General features: G+C 49.4%; 2 protein-coding genes across 2 annotated transcripts; both read right to left on the bottom strand.

The window, feature by feature from the left end:
• Positions 1-2,849: 2,849 nt before the first annotated feature.
• On the bottom strand, positions 2,850-3,798 carry LOC143788854 (ghrelin-like). The gene is made up of 3 exons (XM_077278766.1): positions 3,679-3,798; positions 3,153-3,263; positions 2,850-3,002 (listed from the first exon to the last, which is right to left on the bottom strand). The coding sequence occupies exons 1-3, from the start codon at positions 3,787-3,789 to the stop codon at positions 2,850-2,852; spliced, it is 375 nt and encodes a 124-aa protein (XP_077134881.1). The 5' UTR covers positions 3,790-3,798.
• A 5,229-nt stretch (positions 3,799-9,027) lies between these two features.
• On the bottom strand, positions 9,028-18,105 carry SEC13 (SEC13 homolog, nuclear pore and COPII component). The gene is made up of 9 exons (XM_077276733.1): positions 17,966-18,105; positions 13,159-13,203; positions 12,406-12,521; positions 11,756-11,907; positions 11,484-11,617; positions 11,214-11,347; positions 10,246-10,366; positions 10,019-10,165; positions 9,028-9,937 (listed from the first exon to the last, which is right to left on the bottom strand). Exons 1-9 carry the CDS (start codon positions 17,966-17,968, stop codon positions 9,827-9,829), a joined length of 963 nt encoding a protein of 320 aa, XP_077132848.1. The 5' UTR covers positions 17,969-18,105; the 3' UTR covers positions 9,028-9,826.
• Between the last annotated feature and the right edge of the window lie 1,918 nt (positions 18,106-20,023).

The raw sequence follows: 20,023 nt of genomic DNA, 5'->3' as shown, positions 1-20,023 counted from the left end.
AAACCTGGTCATAGAAAGGAGGGGGATAGAGCTGCAGCTTCTTTCTATGATCAGTTATGCTGAGAAGAGAGGAGGGGAATGCAGCTTCTTACTGTGTTCTGGTACGCTGGGAGGGGAGAGGAGGGAGACGCAGATGCAGTTTCTTTCTATGATTAGGTACGCTGGGAGGGGAGAGGAGGGAGATGTAGCTGCTGTTCCTTTTTATGATTAGGTATGCTTGGAGGGGAGAGGAGGGAGACGCAGATGCAGTTCCTTTTTATGATTAGGTATGCTGGGAGGGGAGATGTAGCTGCAGGTCCTTTCTATGATCAGGTTTGCTGGGAGGTTAGAGGAGGGGGATGCTGCTGCAGCTTCCTCTGATTCTGCACTCTCGGATCTGGAGGAGGGAGTCATTGGACTGGCGTATAACACTCCGCTCTGACATCGCACCTGGAAGGATTTGTCCTTTCAACCAACATAGAGAAAATATCCAACAACCTGTGATCTGTAGACGCCACACACGATTTTTGGCGGCTCCAGCTCCTGTTTTTTTGCCGGAGCGGTGAATTGTGTCCTGATAAATGGCTGGGACGTGACAGTCAGAAATAACCACAAGACGGATAAATTGCTTGTAAACATCTATTTTATTTAATGGAAAGGTTCGTGCAATGATTGACAGGATGGGGTCCTGCGGCGGTGGGCATGGGGTGCGGATGGCTAGTCCTCCTCCTGGGGCTCTGGTGACATAAAGAGAAGAAACTCCTAGAAATCATGGTACATGCGAGTGCGGGATAAGATATATATATATATATATGTTACGCAACACATTATAGCTGATAACGCTCGGCTTTGGTGTTAGTTCTTTCATTATCAGACTTTTTATTAAAGGGAACTCTTCTCTTCCTCCATCATGACGTGCCACTGGGATCTTCTATTATATCCAAATCATTGGGGTCCGACCTGCCCCAGCAATATATAGGAGGAGACGTCTGGTATAACGGTGCCCGCAGCATCTTACAGGAGGCCAACGATTATACTTAAGACTCCTAAAGGGGCATTCCAGTGTTTGTGTAATTGCCTTTTTGGTCGCACTTTTGCCCCCTATGTGTTTTGCCTTTTGAATTCGGTCGCAGACTACAATTCCCATGATGCACTACTGACATTCATTCTAAGCTGAGCTCCTCCTGCAGTCTCCGCCCTCTTGTGCATTTCATATTGTGCTCCTCCACTACAGAGCCGCTCACATTAGTTCCCCTCCTATAAACGCCTAATGTCCGAGCAGCAAAGTGATGATGAACTGCAGGTGGTCACTCGCTGAGCGGTGAGGTTTATAACGTTGCGTCGCATGCTTTCAATGAGGGTCACATTTTATAAACTGGAACATCCCTTTAACCGCGGGATCAGAATGGACGATCGCTGATAGTTTAGTGATCAGAGATATAAACCCCATGTGCCGCTCTGCTGCTGGAGGGAGAGCCGCTGTTTGCAGCCATCCTTCACTTTGTCTAGTGGTTTTGGCAGCTCCAGATGAGGGGCCCCTCACTCAGCCATTGTCTCCTCACAGCCATTGTCTCCTCACTCTGCCATTGTCTCCTCACCCCGCCATCGTCTCCTCACTCTACCATTGTCCCCTCACTCCGCCATCGTCTCCTCACTCCTCCATTGTTCCCCTCACTCAATTGTCTCACCCTTCCATTGTCCCCTCACTCTTCCGTTGTCCCCTCACTCTTCCATTGTCTCCTCACTCTGCCATTGTCTCCTCACTCCTCCACTGTCTCCTCACCCCGCCATTGTCCCCTCACTCCTCCTTTGTCTCACCCTTCCATTGTCCCCTCACTCCTCCACTGTCCCCTCACTCTGCCATTGTTCCCTCACTCTGCCATTGTCCCCTCACTCTGCCACTGTCCCCTCACTCTTCCGTTGTCCCCTCACTCTTCCGTTGTCCCCTCACTCTTCCATTGTCTCCTCACTCTGCCATTGTCTCCTCACTCCTCCACTGTCTCCTCACCCCGCCATTGTCCCCTCACTCCTCCTTTGTCTCACCCTTCCATTGTCCCTCACTCTGCCATTGTCCCCTCACTCCTCCACTGTCCCCTCACTCTGCCATTGTTCCCTCACTCTGCCATTGTCTCCTCACTCTGCCATTGTCTCCTCACTCTGCCACTGTCCCCTCACTCTGCCACTGTCCCCTCACTCTTCCGTTGTCCCCTCACTCTTCCGTTGTCCCCTCACTCTTCCGTTGTCCCCTCACTCTTCCGTTGTCCCCTCACTCTGCCATTGTCTCCTCACTCTGCCATTGTCTCCTCACTCCTCCACTGTCTCCTCACCCCGCCATTGTCCCCTCACTCCTCCTTTGTCTCACCCTTCCATTGTCCCTCACTCTGCCGTTGTCCCCTCACTCCTCCACTGTCCCCTCACTCTGCCATTGTTCCCTCACTCTGCCACTGTCCCCTCACTCTGCCGTTGTCCCCTCACTCCTCCACTGTCCCCTCACTCCTCCATTGTCTCACCCTTCCACTGTCTCCTCACTCTGCCATTGTCTCCTCATTCCTCCATTGTCTCCTCACCCCGCCATTGTCTCCTCACTCCTCCATTGTCTCACCCCGCCATTGTCCCCTCACTCCTCCATTGTCTCACCCTTCCATTGTCTCCTCACCCCGCCATTGTCTCCTCACTCCTCCATTGTCTCACCCCGCCATTGTCCCCTCACTCCTCCATTGTCTCACCCTTCCATTGTCTCCTCACTCCGCCAAGGTCTCAGGTCTGTCCCAACAGGCATTGACACGGTTGTGGGATACATTGGCGGCCACTGACCTATTCGTGTTCTATAACCCGGGTGACTTTCTGGACAATGAACCCTCCTCCCCAGGTTATAGCGTCACACGTGCAGCAGGAACACAGGGTTCTGTACCTTCAGGGGAGCCGAGGGCGAACAGTCCGAGCAGGAGGTTTTCTATGGCCGCTTTCTGCCTCCAGATCTGCTCCCGAGTCACCATCATGTTAACATCCAGAGGGATCGTCACCTGGAATAGAGAAGACTAAGGGAAGATGGGGGAACAGATCCAGCGGGGCCCAGACCCAGTGGGAACACAGATCCAGCGGGGGCACAGACCTAGTGGGTGCACAATTCAGGCAGCTGCACCCCACGTTTCAGCACCCCACAATATACAGACCCCAATCTCTTCCTGATCTTCAGAACGTTCGTCTGTGACATCCCCCATGGAGTCTCCGGCCTCCCTGCGGCCCATATTATTGTACTGCAGCTTTTTTGGTATTTTCTTGCCCTGGAAAAAACTTAGAGGTAAAAAAAAATCTATATACATAATTCATTAGAAAACTCCCAGAGCTGCGCTCACAATTCTGCTCACTGTCCCCTATCTTGGGTCTATGCTGTGAGCTGCTATAATGCACTGAAGGCAGGCTGCAGACGCCGAACCAGCAGGATGCATCAGTATGATGTGCTTGCCTTAAATCTAAGGAGAAAATAGCAGAACTGTGAATGCAGCTCTGGATGTGACTAGTGTATGACATATGGTCAAATTACAGTTATTTTTGCAGTTTTTCCCCCCAAGTTGCAGCTTTCTAGATATGGCAAAACTTCATCACTCTGCATGTGCCCGTACGGCGACAGTAAAAGGATGCTGGGAGTTGCAGTTTTGCCAGAATGCTGCAGTTTGGTGATCGCTGCTCTCCACTTACTGCGTTTTTCTGCATATCTGCCGGACTTAGGAAGCTCGATCCGCCCTCCACGTCCTCCGTCCACAGAAGGCAAAACAGGACGATGGCGCAGAGCGAAGCTTTACCCAACATCGTCGCTGGAGATCTGCAAAATGGGAAAAAACGTTACATTGAGTCCAAAGCGAAAATGGTCAATACCTGGAGATGTGACGTACAAGAAGCTTCACGGGAAAGTTCACACCCTGAAGTCCGCGGCATATTTATAGGAAAGACCGAAGAAAAATGGAGGCGACTGAACCAACACAACGAGGGAATGACGAGAGCCGCCATTGTGACCGCGGCCGCTGTGCTGACCCCGGGGACCTGACACTGATAGTGCAGGAGGGAGCAGGAAGAATTTCTATTATTGCTCTGATGTCGTGTTTGTCTGCGGATATTTCCATCTACATCAGAACGGAAAAGTCAGAGACGGCGAGAACAAATATATGTCACCGAGGAACGGAGTCATGTACCCGAGGATGGGCAACAATGTCATGTATGTAGTGAGCGCAGCTCTGGAGGATAATACAGGATGTAACTCAGGATCAGTAATGTAATGTATGTACACAGTGACTGCACCAGCAGAATAGTGAGTGCAGCTCTGGGGTATAATACAGGATGTAATTCAGGATCAGTAATGTATGTACACAGTGACTGCACCAGCAGAATAGTGAGCGCAGCTCTGGAGGATAATACAGGATGTAACTCAGGATCAGTAATGTAATGTATGTACACAGTGACTGCACCAGCAGAATAGTGAGTGCAGCTCTGGGGTACAATACAGGATGTAACTCAGGATCAGTAATGTAATGTATGTACACAGTGACTGCACCAGCAGAATAGTGAGTGCAGCTCTGGGGTATAATACAGGATGTAACTCAGGATCAGTAATGTAATGTATGTACACAGTGACTGCACCAGCAGAATAGTGAGTGCAGCTCTGGGGTATAATACAGGATGTAACTCAGGATCAGTAATGTAATGTATGTACACAGTGACTGCACCAGCAGAATAGTGAGTGCAGCTCTGGGGTATAATACAGGATGTAACTCAGGATCAGTAATGTATGTACACAGTGACTGCACCAGCAGAATAGTGAGTGCAGCTCTGGGATATAATACAGGAGGTAACTCAGGATCAGTAATGTAATGTGTGTACACAGTGACTGCACCAGCAGAATAGTGAGTGCAGCTCTGGGGTATAATACAGGATGTAACTCAGGATCAGTAATGTAATGTATGTACACAGTGACTGCACCAGCAGAATAGTGAGTGCAGCTCTGGAGTATAATACAGGATGTAACTCAGGATCAGTAATGTAATGTATGTACACAGTGACTGCACCAGCAGAATAGTGAGTGCAGCTCTGGGGTATAATACAGGATGTAACTCAGGATCAGTAATGTAATGTATGTACACAGTGACTGCACCAGCAGAATAGTGAGTGCAGCTCTGGGGTATAATACAGGAGGTAACGCAGGATCAGTAATATAATGTATGTACACAGTGACTGCACCAGCAGAATAGTGAGTGCAGCTCTGGGGTATAATACAGGAGGTAACTCAGGATCAGTAATGTAATGTATGTACACAGTGACTGCACCAGCAGAATAGTGAGTGCAGCTCTGGGGTATAATACAGGACGTAACTCAGGATCAGTAATGTAATGTATGTACACAGTGACTGCACCAGCAGAATAGTGAGTGCAGCTCTGGGGTATAATACAGGATGTAACTCAGGATCAGTAATGTAATGTATGTACACAGTGACTGCACCAGCAGAATAGTGAGTGCAGCTCTGGGGTATAATACAGGAGGTAACGCAGGATCAGTAATATAATGTATGTACACAGTGACTGCACCAGCAGAATAGTGAGTGCAGCTCTGGGGTATAATACAGGAGGTAACTCAGGATCAGTAATGTAATGTATGTACACAGTGACTGCACCAGCAGAATAGTGAGTGCAGCTCTGGGGTATAATACAGGATGTAACTCAGGATCAGTAATGTAATGTATGTACACAGTGACTGCACCAGCAGAATAGTGAGTGCAGCTCTGGGGTATAATACAGGAGGTAACGCAGGATCAGTAATATAATGTATGTACACAGTGACTGCACCAGCAGAATAGTGAGTGCAGCTCTGGGGTATAATACAGGATGTAGCTCAGGATCAGTAATATAATGTATGTACACAGTGACTGCACCAGCAGAATAGTGAGTGCAGCTCTGGGGTATACTACAGGATGTAACTCCGGATCAGTAATGTATTGTATGTACACAGTGACTGCACCAGCAGAATAGTGAGTGCAGCTCTGGGGTATAATACAGGATGTAACTCAGGATCAGTAATGTAATGTATGTACACAGTGACTGCACCAGCAGAATAGTGAGTGCAGCTCTGGGGTATAATACAGGAGGTAACGCAGGATCAGTAATATAATGTATGTACACAGTGACTGCACCAGCAGAATAGTGAGTGCAGCTCTGGGGTATAATACAGGATGTAACTCAGGATCAGTAATGTAATGTATGTACACAGTGACTGCACCAGCAGAATAGTGAGTGCAGCTCTGGGGTATAATACAGGATGTAGCTCAGGATCAGTAATATAATGTATGTACACAGTGACTGCACCAGCAGAATAGTGAGTGCAGCTCTGGGGTATACTACAGGATGTAACTCCGGATCAGTAATGTATTGTATGTACACAGTGACTGCACCAGCAGAATAGTGAGTGCAGCTCTGGGGTATACTACAGGATGTAACTCCGGATCACTAATGTAATATATGTACACAGTGACTGCACCAGCAGAATAGTGAGTGCAGCTCTGGGGTATAATACAGGAGGTAACTCAGGATCAGTAATGTAATGTATGTACACAGTGACTGCACCAGCAGAATAGTGAGTGCAGCTCTGGAGTATAATGTAGGATGTAACACAGGATCAGTAATGTAATGTATGTACACAGTGACTGCACCAGCAGAATAGTGAGTGCAGCTCTGGGGTATAATACAGGAGGTAACTCAGGATCAGTAATGTATGTACATAGTGACTGCACCAGCAGAATAGTGAGTGCAGCTCTGGGGTATAATACAGGATGTAGCTCAGGATCAGTAATGTAATGTATGTGCACAGTGACTGCACAAGCAGAATAGTGAGTGCAGCTCTGGGGTATAATACAGGAGGTAACGCAGGATCAGTAATGTATGTACACAGTGACTGCACCAGCAGAACAGTGAGTGCAGCTCTGGGGTATAATACAGGATGTAACACAGGATCAGTAATGTAATGTATGTACACAGTGACTGCACCAGCAGAATAGTGAGTGCAGCTCTGGGGTATAATACAGGATGTAACTCAGGATCAGTAATGTAATGTATGTACACAGTGACTGCACCAGCAGAATAGTGAGTGCAGCTCTGGGGTATAATACAGGATGTAACTCAGGATCAGTAATGTAATGTATGTACACAGTGACTGCACCAGCAGAATAGTGAGTGCAGCTCTGGGGTATAATACAGGAGGTAACGCAGGATCAGTAATGTAATGTATGTACACAGTGACTGCACCAGCAGAATAGTGAGTGCAGCTCTGGGGTATAATACAGGAGGTAACTCAGGATCAGTAATGTATGTACACAGTGACTGCACCAGCAGAATAGTGAGTGCAGCTCTGGAGTATAATACAGGATGTAACTCAGGATCAGTAATGTAATGTATGTACACAGTGACTGCACCAGCAGAATAGTGAGTGCAGCTCTGAAGTATAATACAGGATGTAACCCAGGATCAGTAATGTATGTACACAGTGACTGCACCAGCAGAATAGTGAGTGCAGCTCTGGGGTATAATACAGGATGTAACTCAGGATCAGTAATGTATGTACACAGTGACTGCACCAGCAGAATAGTGAGTGCAGCTCTGGAGTATAATACAGGATGTAACTCAGGATCAGTAATGTAATGTATGTACACAGTGACTGCACCAGCAGAATAGTGAGTGCAGCTCTGGGGTATAATACAGGATGTAACTCAGGATCAGTAATGTAATGTATGTACACAGTGACTGCACCAGCAGAATAGTGAGTGCAGCTCTGGGGTATAATACAGGAGGTAACTCAGGATCAGTAATGTAATGTATGTACACAGTGACTGCACCAGCAGAATAGTGAGTGCAGCTCTGGAGTATAATACAGGAGGTAACTCGGGATCAGTAATGTAATGTATGTACACAGTGACTGCACCAGCAGAATAGTGAGTGCAGCTCTGGAGTATAATACAGGAGGTAACTCGGGATCAGTAATGTAATGTATGTACACAGTGACTGCACCAGCAGAATAGTGAGTGCAGCTCTGGGGTATAATGCTGGAGATTAGGTATGTAGTAGTAGCTTTACAGGATGTTCACCTGATGTTTATTTTCCACAGATTCTGCCCTTTGGCTGATTTTCCTTCTCCACCATTAGGGCAGCGCTGTGACTATGGATTAGTTTCTGTGACCCTTCTCCTTCCTGACCGCATCTTCTGTCTTCATCTATTGTAATCCCTGAACGTCTTCAGGACATGCAGCCGATATATTTCTGCCTTCAGTGATCAGGGGGCAGATATTAGTCTCCTGTTCCAGCATCATCCATAGATGTTTTGTCTTTGCTCCTGTCCTTCCACACAATTGTACATATGGTGTTCCTGTTCTCCTGTCCCCTTCTCCCCCATTGATTTTGGTGCAGATACCAGTCTAATATGGCCAGGAACTGTCCTAACTCCCTGATTCTGCATTTTCCCATCCACTGTTTCCGTGGGCAATTCCTTTTCATTAGTATTCTGCCAGAACTATATGTGCTGGAACTTCCTGACATACACACTGCTTCTGGCAGTGTCTGCGTTAATGGAAAGCCACCTCCCAGTAGTGTGACAGATAGGAGTGCACATTTCCTGTATAAAGACCCTATTTCCAATAAAGATTTCCTCTGCCCCCCACTATCTGTATCTCATCTCAGCATATCTGCTCCTATAGATGGATGACACTTGACAACAGGCCGCGCACAGATGGGAGACAGCGGCCGACACTTAGCAGTAGAGACCAAGGTGCCAAAGTACGAGGGCAATTAGAAATGTGACGGCGCCTCGAGCTTCCTCTGCTCTGTGACAATGACATCTACAAGTCTGTGAGGGGTGGATAGGAAGTCTGTTGTATAGCAGGTAGTACCTCCGCTGCAATAATCGCCGGTCACCACCTGACAGGCAGTCACAGGGTTTCTGAGCTCACAGCGCAGCCATATAAAGTATATAGTAAAGCAATTGTAGAGATTCTGCAAATCAGAAGCAAAAGAAACATAAAATAATTCAATATTTTATTCCAAGAATTAAACAAAACGTTTACAAATAAAGAGCAAAATTTCAGTTTTATAAAAGGAAACGATTGTGGGAACATTGGGCGGTCTCCAGTCTGAGGCTACTATGAAGGACGTGACTTCTGGGATCACTTAAAGGGGTTTTCAAATGTGTTTTTATGTTTTTTATTTTTACAAAGGGCCCAAGTCCGATCTTAAAATTAAGCACAAACTTGCCAACCAGCCACAACATTCATAATCCCGTGCCAATCAGCAGCTGCAGCAGGGAGGAAGCGTTCCTCAGTCCCCAAACACTCCAGAAAATGAGGAAAGGTGAGCGGTGGGGAACGTGATGAGCAGCACAGGAGCGGTAGGTGCTTTTTATTGTTTTTAGAGCACTTAGGCTCACGGTATAATAAGGACGACAAGTGGAAAATCCCTTTAATTACCCCTTCCCATACCACAAGCTGCACTAATAACCAATAACTCCCTCGAGGAGCAGCATGCCGTTGTCTACGGGACCTAGGGGCCATAAATTAATAGAACGATCGAATAACAGGTCCTGGTCTCCGATACAATATGGCAGCCACCAGACGCTGAAAATCTATGTGTCAAATATTCATCTTCACAAAAAAAGTCTATTGGAAAATAAGACAAAAAAATGTCCTAAAGTCAGATCTTAGGGAGAGGATCTGCAGTTCCATTTTGGCCATGAAAGCGTTAATAAAAGCTTTGGGGAATTGTCCTTCTGAGATTTCTATATAGCAGAGAGTCTGAATTCAGGGTCCGGAGGCACAGAGGGGTCACTGCTCGTTCTGGTGTCCGTCTGTCGCCGCAGACACGGCCCCTTGTCCCTTGTTTACATCGCTGATCAGCGCCCACTGACCGTCCACCGACTCCTTCCACAAGGTCACCTGGAAACAGGAGGAGTGAAGGGGTTAATAGAGATGGAGTTAATGCACCGGCCCGCTTGGCTCTTCCGCCGTGCACCATACCTTGTTATCGCCCCCAGACACGGCCAGGATGTTGGCGGTGATGGACCAGCTCACGTGCCAGACGACATCGTTAAATTTGTGCAGCAATTTTGGGGTCCAGCTGTTACTGGTCGGGTCGTCACAAGTCCAGATGTAAACTCTGCCGTCCTGCAAAAAGACGAGCGATTCAGGAAACGACACGCGGACCCCTCCACCGTCACACCACGGACCGCCCCGGCCGGCGTTACCTGAGAACAGCTGGCGATGGTGCTGGTAGGGAGACCGATGGAGGGGGCCCAGGCCACGTCCCGCACCCAGTCACTGTGCGCCTCCAGCTTCTGATCTTCCTTCCACTGCCCGTCCTCTTCCCTGTGGCACAAGCAGAGGCCCCGTTACATCGGCTGGTATCACCTCTATATAATCCTGCCTTATACCTGCTTCATTCACACATTTCCTCAAGAATCAGCACCCAAGTTAGTGAGGATTTATGGCAGAAGATTGGGTTAACATGAAATGTCCATAAAAACCCCAAACGCTATTCTCCCCTCTCCTGACGCTTCCTTTTGCCAATCTTGTCCATGTGACCGATGCCACAATGACATTAATGCAGGAGGCTGTGTTATACAGAGACCAGGGGAGGCGAGCGGCGCCATATTTCTTCCAATTTACCCAATGTACACCAGAAATTCTGCCCCAAAATCTGCAACAACGGCGGCTTGTTGTGGAGTCTCGATATCACAGCTGAAGTCAATTGGGAAAATCTGACATAAATGGATATGGATTTAATTTCCCAGTGTCTGGGTGAAGCTTGTCATCCACTATGTCACTTTTCTGTGGACTACAAACTTCCACCTGGGGGAGATTCTGCAGCGGATACAGCACGTGTGAACATGGCCTAACGGTCTGATTCTTACGGATTACATCCTGGACGCGACTTGTCTCAGTCCTACCACCTATAATCCATCCAGAAAGCTGCCATGACCAATGCAATGACATGAGGTACGGACTGTGGGCGACCGTCCATCTGCTCCTAAGTACTGAGGCAGAACACATGCTGCGACCACAGGAGCTCGACTGCACCTCATCTAATAGGGGACAGGTATCGGGGGGACCCGCATCATGTCCTGCAGTTTAGCTGCAACCCCCTGTAACCTGAAGTAATAGGGGATTGACTTCACTTATATGAGTCGCAGGTAGAACCTAAGTTGTCACTTACCTCCAGATCTTTACCAGGTTGTCGCATCCACCAGAGACAAACCTCTTGATGTAGTTTGGCCTCTGTCCAGACGGCTGATCCACTAAACTGCCCGGGACGACAGAGGGAGACCAGCTGACCGCGTTACACCCGATCTATATGTGACAGGTACAGGAACGTCTACACTGAGACCGCAGTAGGCCCCATGGAGGACATCTTATCTAAAGTGCTTGCACTGCCCCCTACTGGTGTTATATAGTAGGGTAAAACCGTGTATTTACCGGCACTTACCGTGTGAGCGTTGCTGATTTTTTTTACGTCCCAGGGGCCGTCACCCGTGTAGGTGAGGAGGGAAATGGCACCATCTGAACTGCCGCAGGCCAACATCAGCCCAAAGTCATGAGGGGCCCAGCACACAGAATTCACTGAACCGGACACAAAACAGAATTACAAGCTGCAAGTGTCGTCTGATATCAGAACAGTTCATGGGGAGGGGAGGCAACAAGTGCAGACCACCACAACTGCTGCACTACTACCCCCATCATACTGCCAGGCGTCATCACCTGAAGAGTCGTGGCCGGTGTACTCGTACGTCTTGTCCCAGGTCCCGTTCTCTTCTTTCCATATAATAACCTTACGGTCATAGGAGCAGGACGCCAGGATGTTTCCGTACATGGGATGAGCCCAGGCCACCTGCCACACCGGCCCCTCGTGTCTGCAACGCAAATCCGAAAGTTGTGGAACGATGAAAAAAAAAAAACACAACCTGCAGCCTTTACAACTAACTTTTAGCCATTTTTAAGTTTGACAGAACAGAAAAACTTTTTGGAAGTTATTATGGTAAATGTTAATTTTAATATTTCCAGCCTCACTCTGTTGACCACATCTACAATGTGTGGTATACGGTGCACTACTAGTCATGGCGGACCCCATTTATGTTAAATGATCGAGATCAGAGAAGATGAAACCTTCCTTGATCCCGGACATACGACATTTAGCGACTGCGCACATTGGTGTGCAGCTGCATGAAGGAGGGGGACAGACTGATGGCACATCCCCTGGAATACATGGGGGCCCGACCACTGAAACCGATGCCAATCCTGAGAACTGGGGTCGTTTCTTCTCCGGGGCCTGTTTTTAGGATTATTGCCTTCCTGTCAGAGTTCGGCCTGGTGACTGTGATCTGTGTTACGTTATGGTCAGCCTCGCTCACCCCCGCAGATCAGCAATCAGGATCTGACCGCCATTCTTTACATCAAAGATCTTCACGGATCGGTCGGAGGAGCAGGTGGCCAGACGAGTGCCGTAATAATCCATCTGAGCGTCGTGCTGAAAAAAAAACAAGAACAGAACATTCTCGTAAATTGTCCAAATACACAAAGGACAAACACGATAGAAGGGACTCAAAAGGGACGTGAAGGGTAACACCGGCAATACTGACGGCAGGGATAGAGCAGCAGGTTCTGACCACCAAAGGCTAGAACACAGCATGTCGTGCACTGTGAACACCAGGGGGCAGCAATGTGCACATCCACTTAACGGACCGAGTCATGGTGGTTGCACTTATCAATCACTCTCCCCAGGTCTCTGCATAGTGACCCTCTGTTCACTGCATGCACCCAATAGGAATAGCTTTCTCCCTAACTGTCAGGGAAGGAGAAGTCTCGGCAGCACACGGTAGTACAGATGAGCTCCTACAGGGGAAGTAAGAAATGGCAACATTGTCAGCTGCCAGAGGGGGAAGGAGATTCATTCTGATAAGAGCAAACCCCCAGCAGAGCAAAGGGGGACACACAGGAGCAATAGAGGTGCGTGTGCAGCAGCCATTAGCAGCATTTAGGGCTCCTCACTTTACATTGGGGCGTTTGCCCTGGCTGCCGAATGCTGCTCGTTTCCTGTACACAGCAGCAGGTGAAATCTCTACAGAAAGGTAAATGTCAGATAAGAAGCCGGATCGTCCACTCACAATCATATCCTCGTGGGAGGTGTCCACAGTGTTGATTACAGAAACCTGAGAAAAGAAAGGTTGGAGTTCAGATGACGTGTGCGAGTACACAGGTGACACACAGACCGTTCATTACAGCACAGACCCGTGTACCATCAGGGAAAACCCCGCTCCCACTACAAGCAGCCTCACCCGCAGCCCCACAAAAGGATGCCACCTCACCCGCAGCCCCGCTTAAGAATGCCGCCTCACCCGCAGCCCCGCTTAAGAATGCCGCCTCACCCGCAGCCCCGCTTAAGAATGCCGCCTCACCCGCAGCCCCGCTTAAGAATGCCGCCTCACCCGCAGCCCCGCTTAAGAATGCCGCCTCACCCGCAGCCCCACTTAAGAATGCCGCCTCACCAGCAGCCCCATGCAAGGATGTCGTCTCACCTGCAGCCCCATGTATAATGGCTTGCAAAACTTATCACCCCCTTGGCTTTTTGCCTATTTTGTTACATTACAACCTGTGTTTAAATATTTTTGTCACCTGATTTGTGTGTGATGCATCAGCACTAAATAGTCTAAGTTAGTGAAGTGAGAAAAAATATAGGCATAAATTACATTTATTGGGATCAAATAACTACAAATTGTCATGTGCAAATGTATTCACCCGTTTTGCTTGAAAGCCCCTAAAACTTTGTGGTGCAATTACCTTCGTAGAACTCAGGAGGACGTCCTAAGTGTCACATTGCTCTCAGTATATACACTTTACCTTTTCAAAAAGGTCACAGATGCTGCAACACCATTAACAAGAGGCACCACTAACCAAACACCACCGCGAAGGCCAAGGAGATCTCCAAACACCACCACGAAGACCAAGGAGATCTCCAAACACCACCACGAAGACCAAGGAGATCTCCAAACACCACCACGAAGACCAAGGAGATCTCCAAACACCACCACGAAGACCAAGGAGATCTCCAAACACCACCACGAAGACCAAGGAGATCTCCAAACACCACCACGAAGACCAAGGAGATCTCCAAACACCACCACGAAGACCAAGGAGATCTCCAAACACCACCACGAAGACCAAGGAGATCTCCACACAACACCATGAAGACCAAGGAGATCTCCACACAACACCATGAAAACCAATGAGATCTCCACACAACACCATGAAGAACAAGGAGATCTCCAAACACCACCACGAAGACCAAGGAGGTCTCCACACAACACCATGACGACCAAGGAGATCTCCACACAACACCATGAAAACCAATGAGATCTCCACACAACACCATGAAAACCAATGAGATCTCCAAACAACACCATGAAAACCAATGAGATCTCCAAACAACACCATGAAAACCAATGAGATCTCCAAACAACACCATGAAGACCAAGGAGATCTCCAAGCAAGTCAGGGACAAAGTCGTTGAGATGTAGAAGTCAGAGTTGGGCTGCAAAAAAATATTCCAATCTTTGATGATCGCCTGGAGAACCATCACATCTGTTATCATCAAATGGGAAGAACATGGAACCACAACTAACCTGCCAAGAGAGGGAGCCCACCAAAACTCTAAGCCCGGGCAAGGAGGACATTAATCAGAGGGGCAACACAGAGACCAAAGGTGACCCTGAAGGAGCTGCAGAGTTCAACAGCAGAGACTGGAGCATCTGTCCATAAGACCACAATAAGCCATACACTCCATAGAGGTGGCCTTCATGGCAGACTGAGGAGAAAAAAGCCTTTACTTATACACAAAAACTGTAAGGGTATGTGCACAAGCTGCGGATCCGCAGCTGCAGATCCGCAGCTGCAGATCCGCAGCTGCAGATCCGCAGCTGCAGATCCGCAGCTGCAGATCCGCAGCTGCAGATCCGCAGCTGCAGATCCGCAGCTGCAGATCCGCAGCTGCAGATCCGCAGCTGTTTCCCATGCATTTACAGTACCATGTAAAGCTATGGGAAATGAAATCCGCAGTGCACATGCTGCGGAAAATACAGCGCGGAAATGCTGCGTTGTTTATTCCGCAGCATGTCAATTCTTTGTGCAGATTCCACAGCGGTTTTTCACCTGCTCCAATAGGAAACTGCAGGTGAAAAACCACAGTGGAAACCGCAATAAATCCGCAGTAAAAACCGCAGCGGTTTTGCACTGCAGATTTATCAAAACCGCTACGGAAAATTCCGCAATGAAATCTGCAGCGTGTGCACATGGCCTTAGGCTTGTTTTCAATTTGCTAAAAGACATGTGGGAGACTCCCCAAATGTATGAAGGAAGGTTCTGTGGTCAGATGAGACCAAAATTGAGCTCTTTGGCCACCAAGGGAAATGCTATGTCTGGTGCCAATCCAACACTGCTCATTCATCACCCCAAGAACATCATCCCCACAGTGAAACATGGTGGCGGCAGCATCATGCTATAAGGATGTTTTCTGGCAGCAGGGACAGGAAAATAGTTTCAGTCAAGGGGAAGATGGATGGTGCGAAATACAGGGATATTCTTCAGTAAAAGTTGTCTCAGTCTGTCGGTGCTTTGGGACTGGGGCAGAGATTCACCTTCCAACAAGACAATGACCCAAAGCAAACTGCTAAAGCCACACTCGAGTGGTGTAAGGGGAAACGTGTGAATGTTCTGGAGCGGCCGAGTCACAGCCCAGACCTGAATCCACTGGAGAATCTGTGGTCAGACGTGAAGATCCCTGTTCACCAGAGGAAACATCTAACGTGAAGGCGCTGGAGCAGTTTTCACTTAGGAATGTGAAAAAAATCCCAGTGGGAAGATGAGGAAATCTCAGAGACTTACCTAAAGCGACTGCAGCTGTAATTGCCGCAAAAGGAGGCTCCACACAGTACTGACTGTAGGGGGGTGAGGATTTATGCACACTGAAGGTTTCAGTTATTTTGTCTTATTTGTTGTTTACTTCACAATAAAAAGAAAACAAAATGTTCACAAGTGTCGGCACGTTCTGTACATGAACTGATGCAAACCCTCAAAAAAAAACAATAAATTCCAGATTGTGGGGTAGCAGCCCCATGTAAAAATGCTGTATCACCCACAACCCCATGTAAGAACATTGTATAACCCACAGCCCCATGTAAGAACACTGTATAACCCACAGCCCCATGTAAGAACGTTCTATCACCCGCAGCCCCATGTAAGAACGTTCTATCACCCGCAGCCCCATGTAAGAACGTTCTATCACCCGCAGCCCCATGTAAGAACGTTCTATCACCCGCAGCCCCATGTAAGAACGTTCTATCACCCGCAGCCCCATGTAAGAACGTTCTATCACCCGCAGCCCCATGTAAGAACGTTCTATCACCCGCAGCCCCATGTAAGAACGTTCTATCACCCGCAGCCCCATGTAAGAACGTTCTATCACCCGCAGCCCCATGTAAGAACGTTCTATCACCCGCAGCCCCATGTAAGAACGTTCTATCACCCGCAGCCCCATGTAAGAACGTTCTATCACCCGCAGCCCCATGTAAGAACGTTCTATCACCCGCAGCCCCATGTAAGAACGTTCTATCACCCGCAGCCCCATGTAAGAACGTTCTATCACCCGCAGCCCCATGTAAGAACGTTCTATCACCCGCAGCCCCATGTAAGAACGTTCTATCACCCGCAGCCCCATGTAAGAACGTTCTATCACCCGCAGCCCCATGTAAGAACGTTCTATCACCCGCAGCCCCATGTAAGAACGTTCTATCACCCGCAGCCCCATGTAAGAACGTTCTATCACCCGCAGCCCCATGTAAGAACGTTCTATCACCCGCAGCCCCATGTAAGAACGTTCTATCACCCGCAGCCCCATGTAAGAACGTTCTATCACCCGCAGCCCCATGTAAGAACGTTCTATCACCCGCAGCCCCATGTAAGAACGTTCTATCACCCGCAGCCCCATGTAAGAACGTTCTATCACCCGCAGCCCCATGTAAGAACGTTCTATCACCCGCAGCCCCATGTAAGAACGTTCTATCACCCGCAGCCCCATGTAAGAATGTTCTATCACCCGCAGCCCCATGTAAGAATGTTCTATCACCCGCAGCCCCATGTAAGAATGTTCTATCACCCGCAGCCCCATGTAAGAATGTTCTATCACCCGCAGCCCCATGTAAGAATGTTCTATCACCCGCAGCCCCATGTAAGAATGTTCTATCACCCGCAGCCCCATGTAAGAATGTTCTATCACCCGCAGCCCCATGTAAGAATGTTCTATCACCCGCAGCCCCATGTAAGAATGTTCTATCACCCGCAGCCCCATGTAAGAATGTTCTATCACCCGCAGCCCCATGTAAGAATGTTCTATCACCCGCAGCCCCATGTAAGAATGTTCTATCACCCGCAGCCCCATGTAAGAATGTTCTATCACCCGCAGCCCCATGTAAGAATGTTCTATCACCCGCAGCCCCATGTAAGAATGTTGTCTCACATGCAGTCCTAAGAATATAGTTCATCTTACAGACAGCACTATGAAAACGACTCCTCACTTGTAGAAAAAAAATGTATGGCAATCTGCAGTCCTATGTAAACATGTTGTATATACCCCGCAGTCCTAAGTACATTTATCTTGCCTGCACTTTTATGTAAATACTGTTATTTGCAGTTCCATGTAAACGTCATACGTTATCCGCAGTCCTATGTAAATGTCATATGCTGCCCTAAATCCTAGGTAAGAATGTAACGTCACCTACAGTCCTATGTAAGTATAACACCCTGCCCGCAGTCCTATGTAACAGCAGAACTCGGCTGTGGCCCTCTCCCTCCGGGAGCCCCGGCCTGTTCCTCCCGCCCCCTGCGGCCGCCCGGAGTGTGCCCCGCGGGGATGATACGCACCATGGTGCCGCTCCCGGCCGCTGTGCTCTCCGCCTCTTCGGTGTCTGTCAGACGTGGCAACTCCCGGCGCCTTCAGCAGCACGAAACACTTCCGGCGGTGCACAGCGACTTCCGGTCCGGACAGGGGAAGTTTGTTTCCCAAGTACAAAGGTTCCGCGCACAGCTGTAGATGCAGAGTCCTGTGTGCACCGTATAATGTGTCCCCTATGCAGTCACCTCACGGATCAAGGGACAAAGGACAGAGGACACAGGGCAGGGGACAGGAGATAGGACCAGGGACAGGAGACACAGGGCAGAGGACAAAGGACAGAGAACACAGGGCAGGATACAGGGCAGTGGACAGAGGAAACAGGACAGGGGACACAGGACAGGAGACAGAAGACGGGGCAGAGGACACAGGGCAGGAGACAGAAGACGGGACAGGGGACACAGGGCAGGGGACAGAAGATGGGACCAGGGACAGGAGACACAGGGCAGAGGACAAAGGACAGAGAACACAGGGCAGGATACAGGGCAGGGGACAGAGGAAACATGACAGGGGACACAGGACAGGAGACAGAAGACGGGACAGAGGACACAGGGCAGGAGACGGGACACAGGACAGAGGAAACAGGACAGAGGACAAAGGACAGAGAACACAGGGCGGGGGACAGAGGGCACTGGACAGGGGACACAGGAGAGAGGAAACAGGACAGGGGACACAGGGCAGGAGACAGAAGACGGGACAGAGGACACAGGGCAGGGGACAGGAGATGGGACCAGGGACAGGAGACACAGGGCAGAGGACAAAGGACAGAGAACACAGGGCGGGGGACAGAGGATACAGGGCAGGGGACAGAGGGCACTGGACAGGGGACACAGGACAGAGGAAAAAGGACAGGGGACACAGGGCAGGAGACAGAAGACGGGACAGGGGAGACAGAAGACGGGACAGAGGACACAGGGCAGGGGACAGGAGATGGGACCAGGGACAGGAGACACAGGACAAGTGACAGAGGACATAGGACACAGGACAGGAGACAGAGGACAGGAGACGGGACACAGAACAAGTGACAGAGGACAGGGGACACAGGACAAGTGACGGGACACGGGACAGGGGACACAGGACAGGAGACAAGGGACAGAGGACACAGGGCAGGGGACACAGGACAAGTGACAGAGGACAGGGGACACAGGACAGGAGACAGAGAAAACGACAGGGGACACAGGGCAGGTGACAAGGGACAGGGGACACAGGGCAGGAGACAGGACAGAAGACGGGACAGGGGACACAGGGCAGGAGACAAGGGGCAGAGGACACAGGACAAGTGACAGGGGACACAGGACAGGAGATAGAGGAAACAGGACAGGAGACAGAGGACAGGGGACACAGGGTAGGAGACAAGGGACAGAGGGCAGGGGACAGAGGACAAGGGACAGGAGACAGATGGAAGGAGACGGGACACAGGACAAGTGACAGTGGACACAGGACAGGAGACAGAGGAAACAGGACAGGGGACACAGGATAGGAGACAAGGAACAGAGGACACAGGGCAGGGGATTGGAGACGGGACAGGGGACACAGGGCAGAGGACATAGATCACAGGACAGGAGACAGAGGACATGGGACAGGTGACGGGACACGTCAGGGGACACAGGACAAGTGACGGGACACAGGAGACGGGACACAGGGCAGGGGACACAGGACAAGTGACAGGGGACATGTGACAGAGGACAGGAGGCAGGACAGAGGACACAGGACAGGAGACATAGGGCAGGGGACAGAGGTCAAAGGACACAGGAAAAGTGACAGAGGACAGGAGACACAGGACAGGAGACGCAGGGGACAAAGGTCAGAGGACACAGGACAGGCCGGTCATTATTATCGTCTACCCTGACTTCTCTCCCATGTTTCCGCTTCTGTCAGGGAGGAGAACACTTGTTATTTTTCTATAGACTGTTTCACATTTTTCGTTCGATTCTCAGTACGAGACATAACACAAATCTCCCTCTATAGTCGCCATTGATCCCTCGCCGCCATGGCAATGCATTAGTATCATTGCGTCACATTTTGGGGTA

This window comes from Ranitomeya variabilis, chromosome 8 (assembly GCF_051348905.1).
Source record: "Ranitomeya variabilis isolate aRanVar5 chromosome 8, aRanVar5.hap1, whole genome shotgun sequence".
Classification (NCBI taxonomy): Eukaryota; Metazoa; Chordata; class Amphibia; order Anura; family Dendrobatidae; genus Ranitomeya; species Ranitomeya variabilis.
This window is presented reverse-complemented; position numbering and strand designations above follow the sequence as displayed.

What these genes read in the sequence shown, in the direction of transcription:
- SEC13 (XM_077276733.1), bottom strand. An exon ending in CACCGGCCACGACTCTTCAG is followed by an intron (nt 11,618 to 11,755) that starts GTGATGACGCCT and finishes TGTCCGGTTCAG; the next exon opens with TGAATTCTGTGTGCTGGGCC. An exon ending in AAATCAGCAACGCTCACACG is followed by an intron (nt 11,348 to 11,483) that starts GTAAGTGCCGGT and finishes TGTCACATATAG; the next exon opens with ATCGGGTGTAACGCGGTCAG.
- LOC143788854 (XM_077278766.1), bottom strand. Translation starts at nt 3,789, where the DNA reads ATGTTGGGTAAAGCTTCGCTCTGCGCCATCGTCCTGTTTTGCCTTCTG. An exon ending in CAGATATGCAGAAAAACGCA is followed by an intron (nt 3,264 to 3,678) that starts GTAAGTGGAGAG and finishes AGTTTTTTCCAG; the next exon opens with GGCAAGAAAATACCAAAAAA. An exon ending in AAGATCAGGAAGAGATTGGG is followed by an intron (nt 3,003 to 3,152) that starts GTCTGTATATTG and finishes TCTCTATTCCAG; the next exon opens with GTGACGATCCCTCTGGATGT.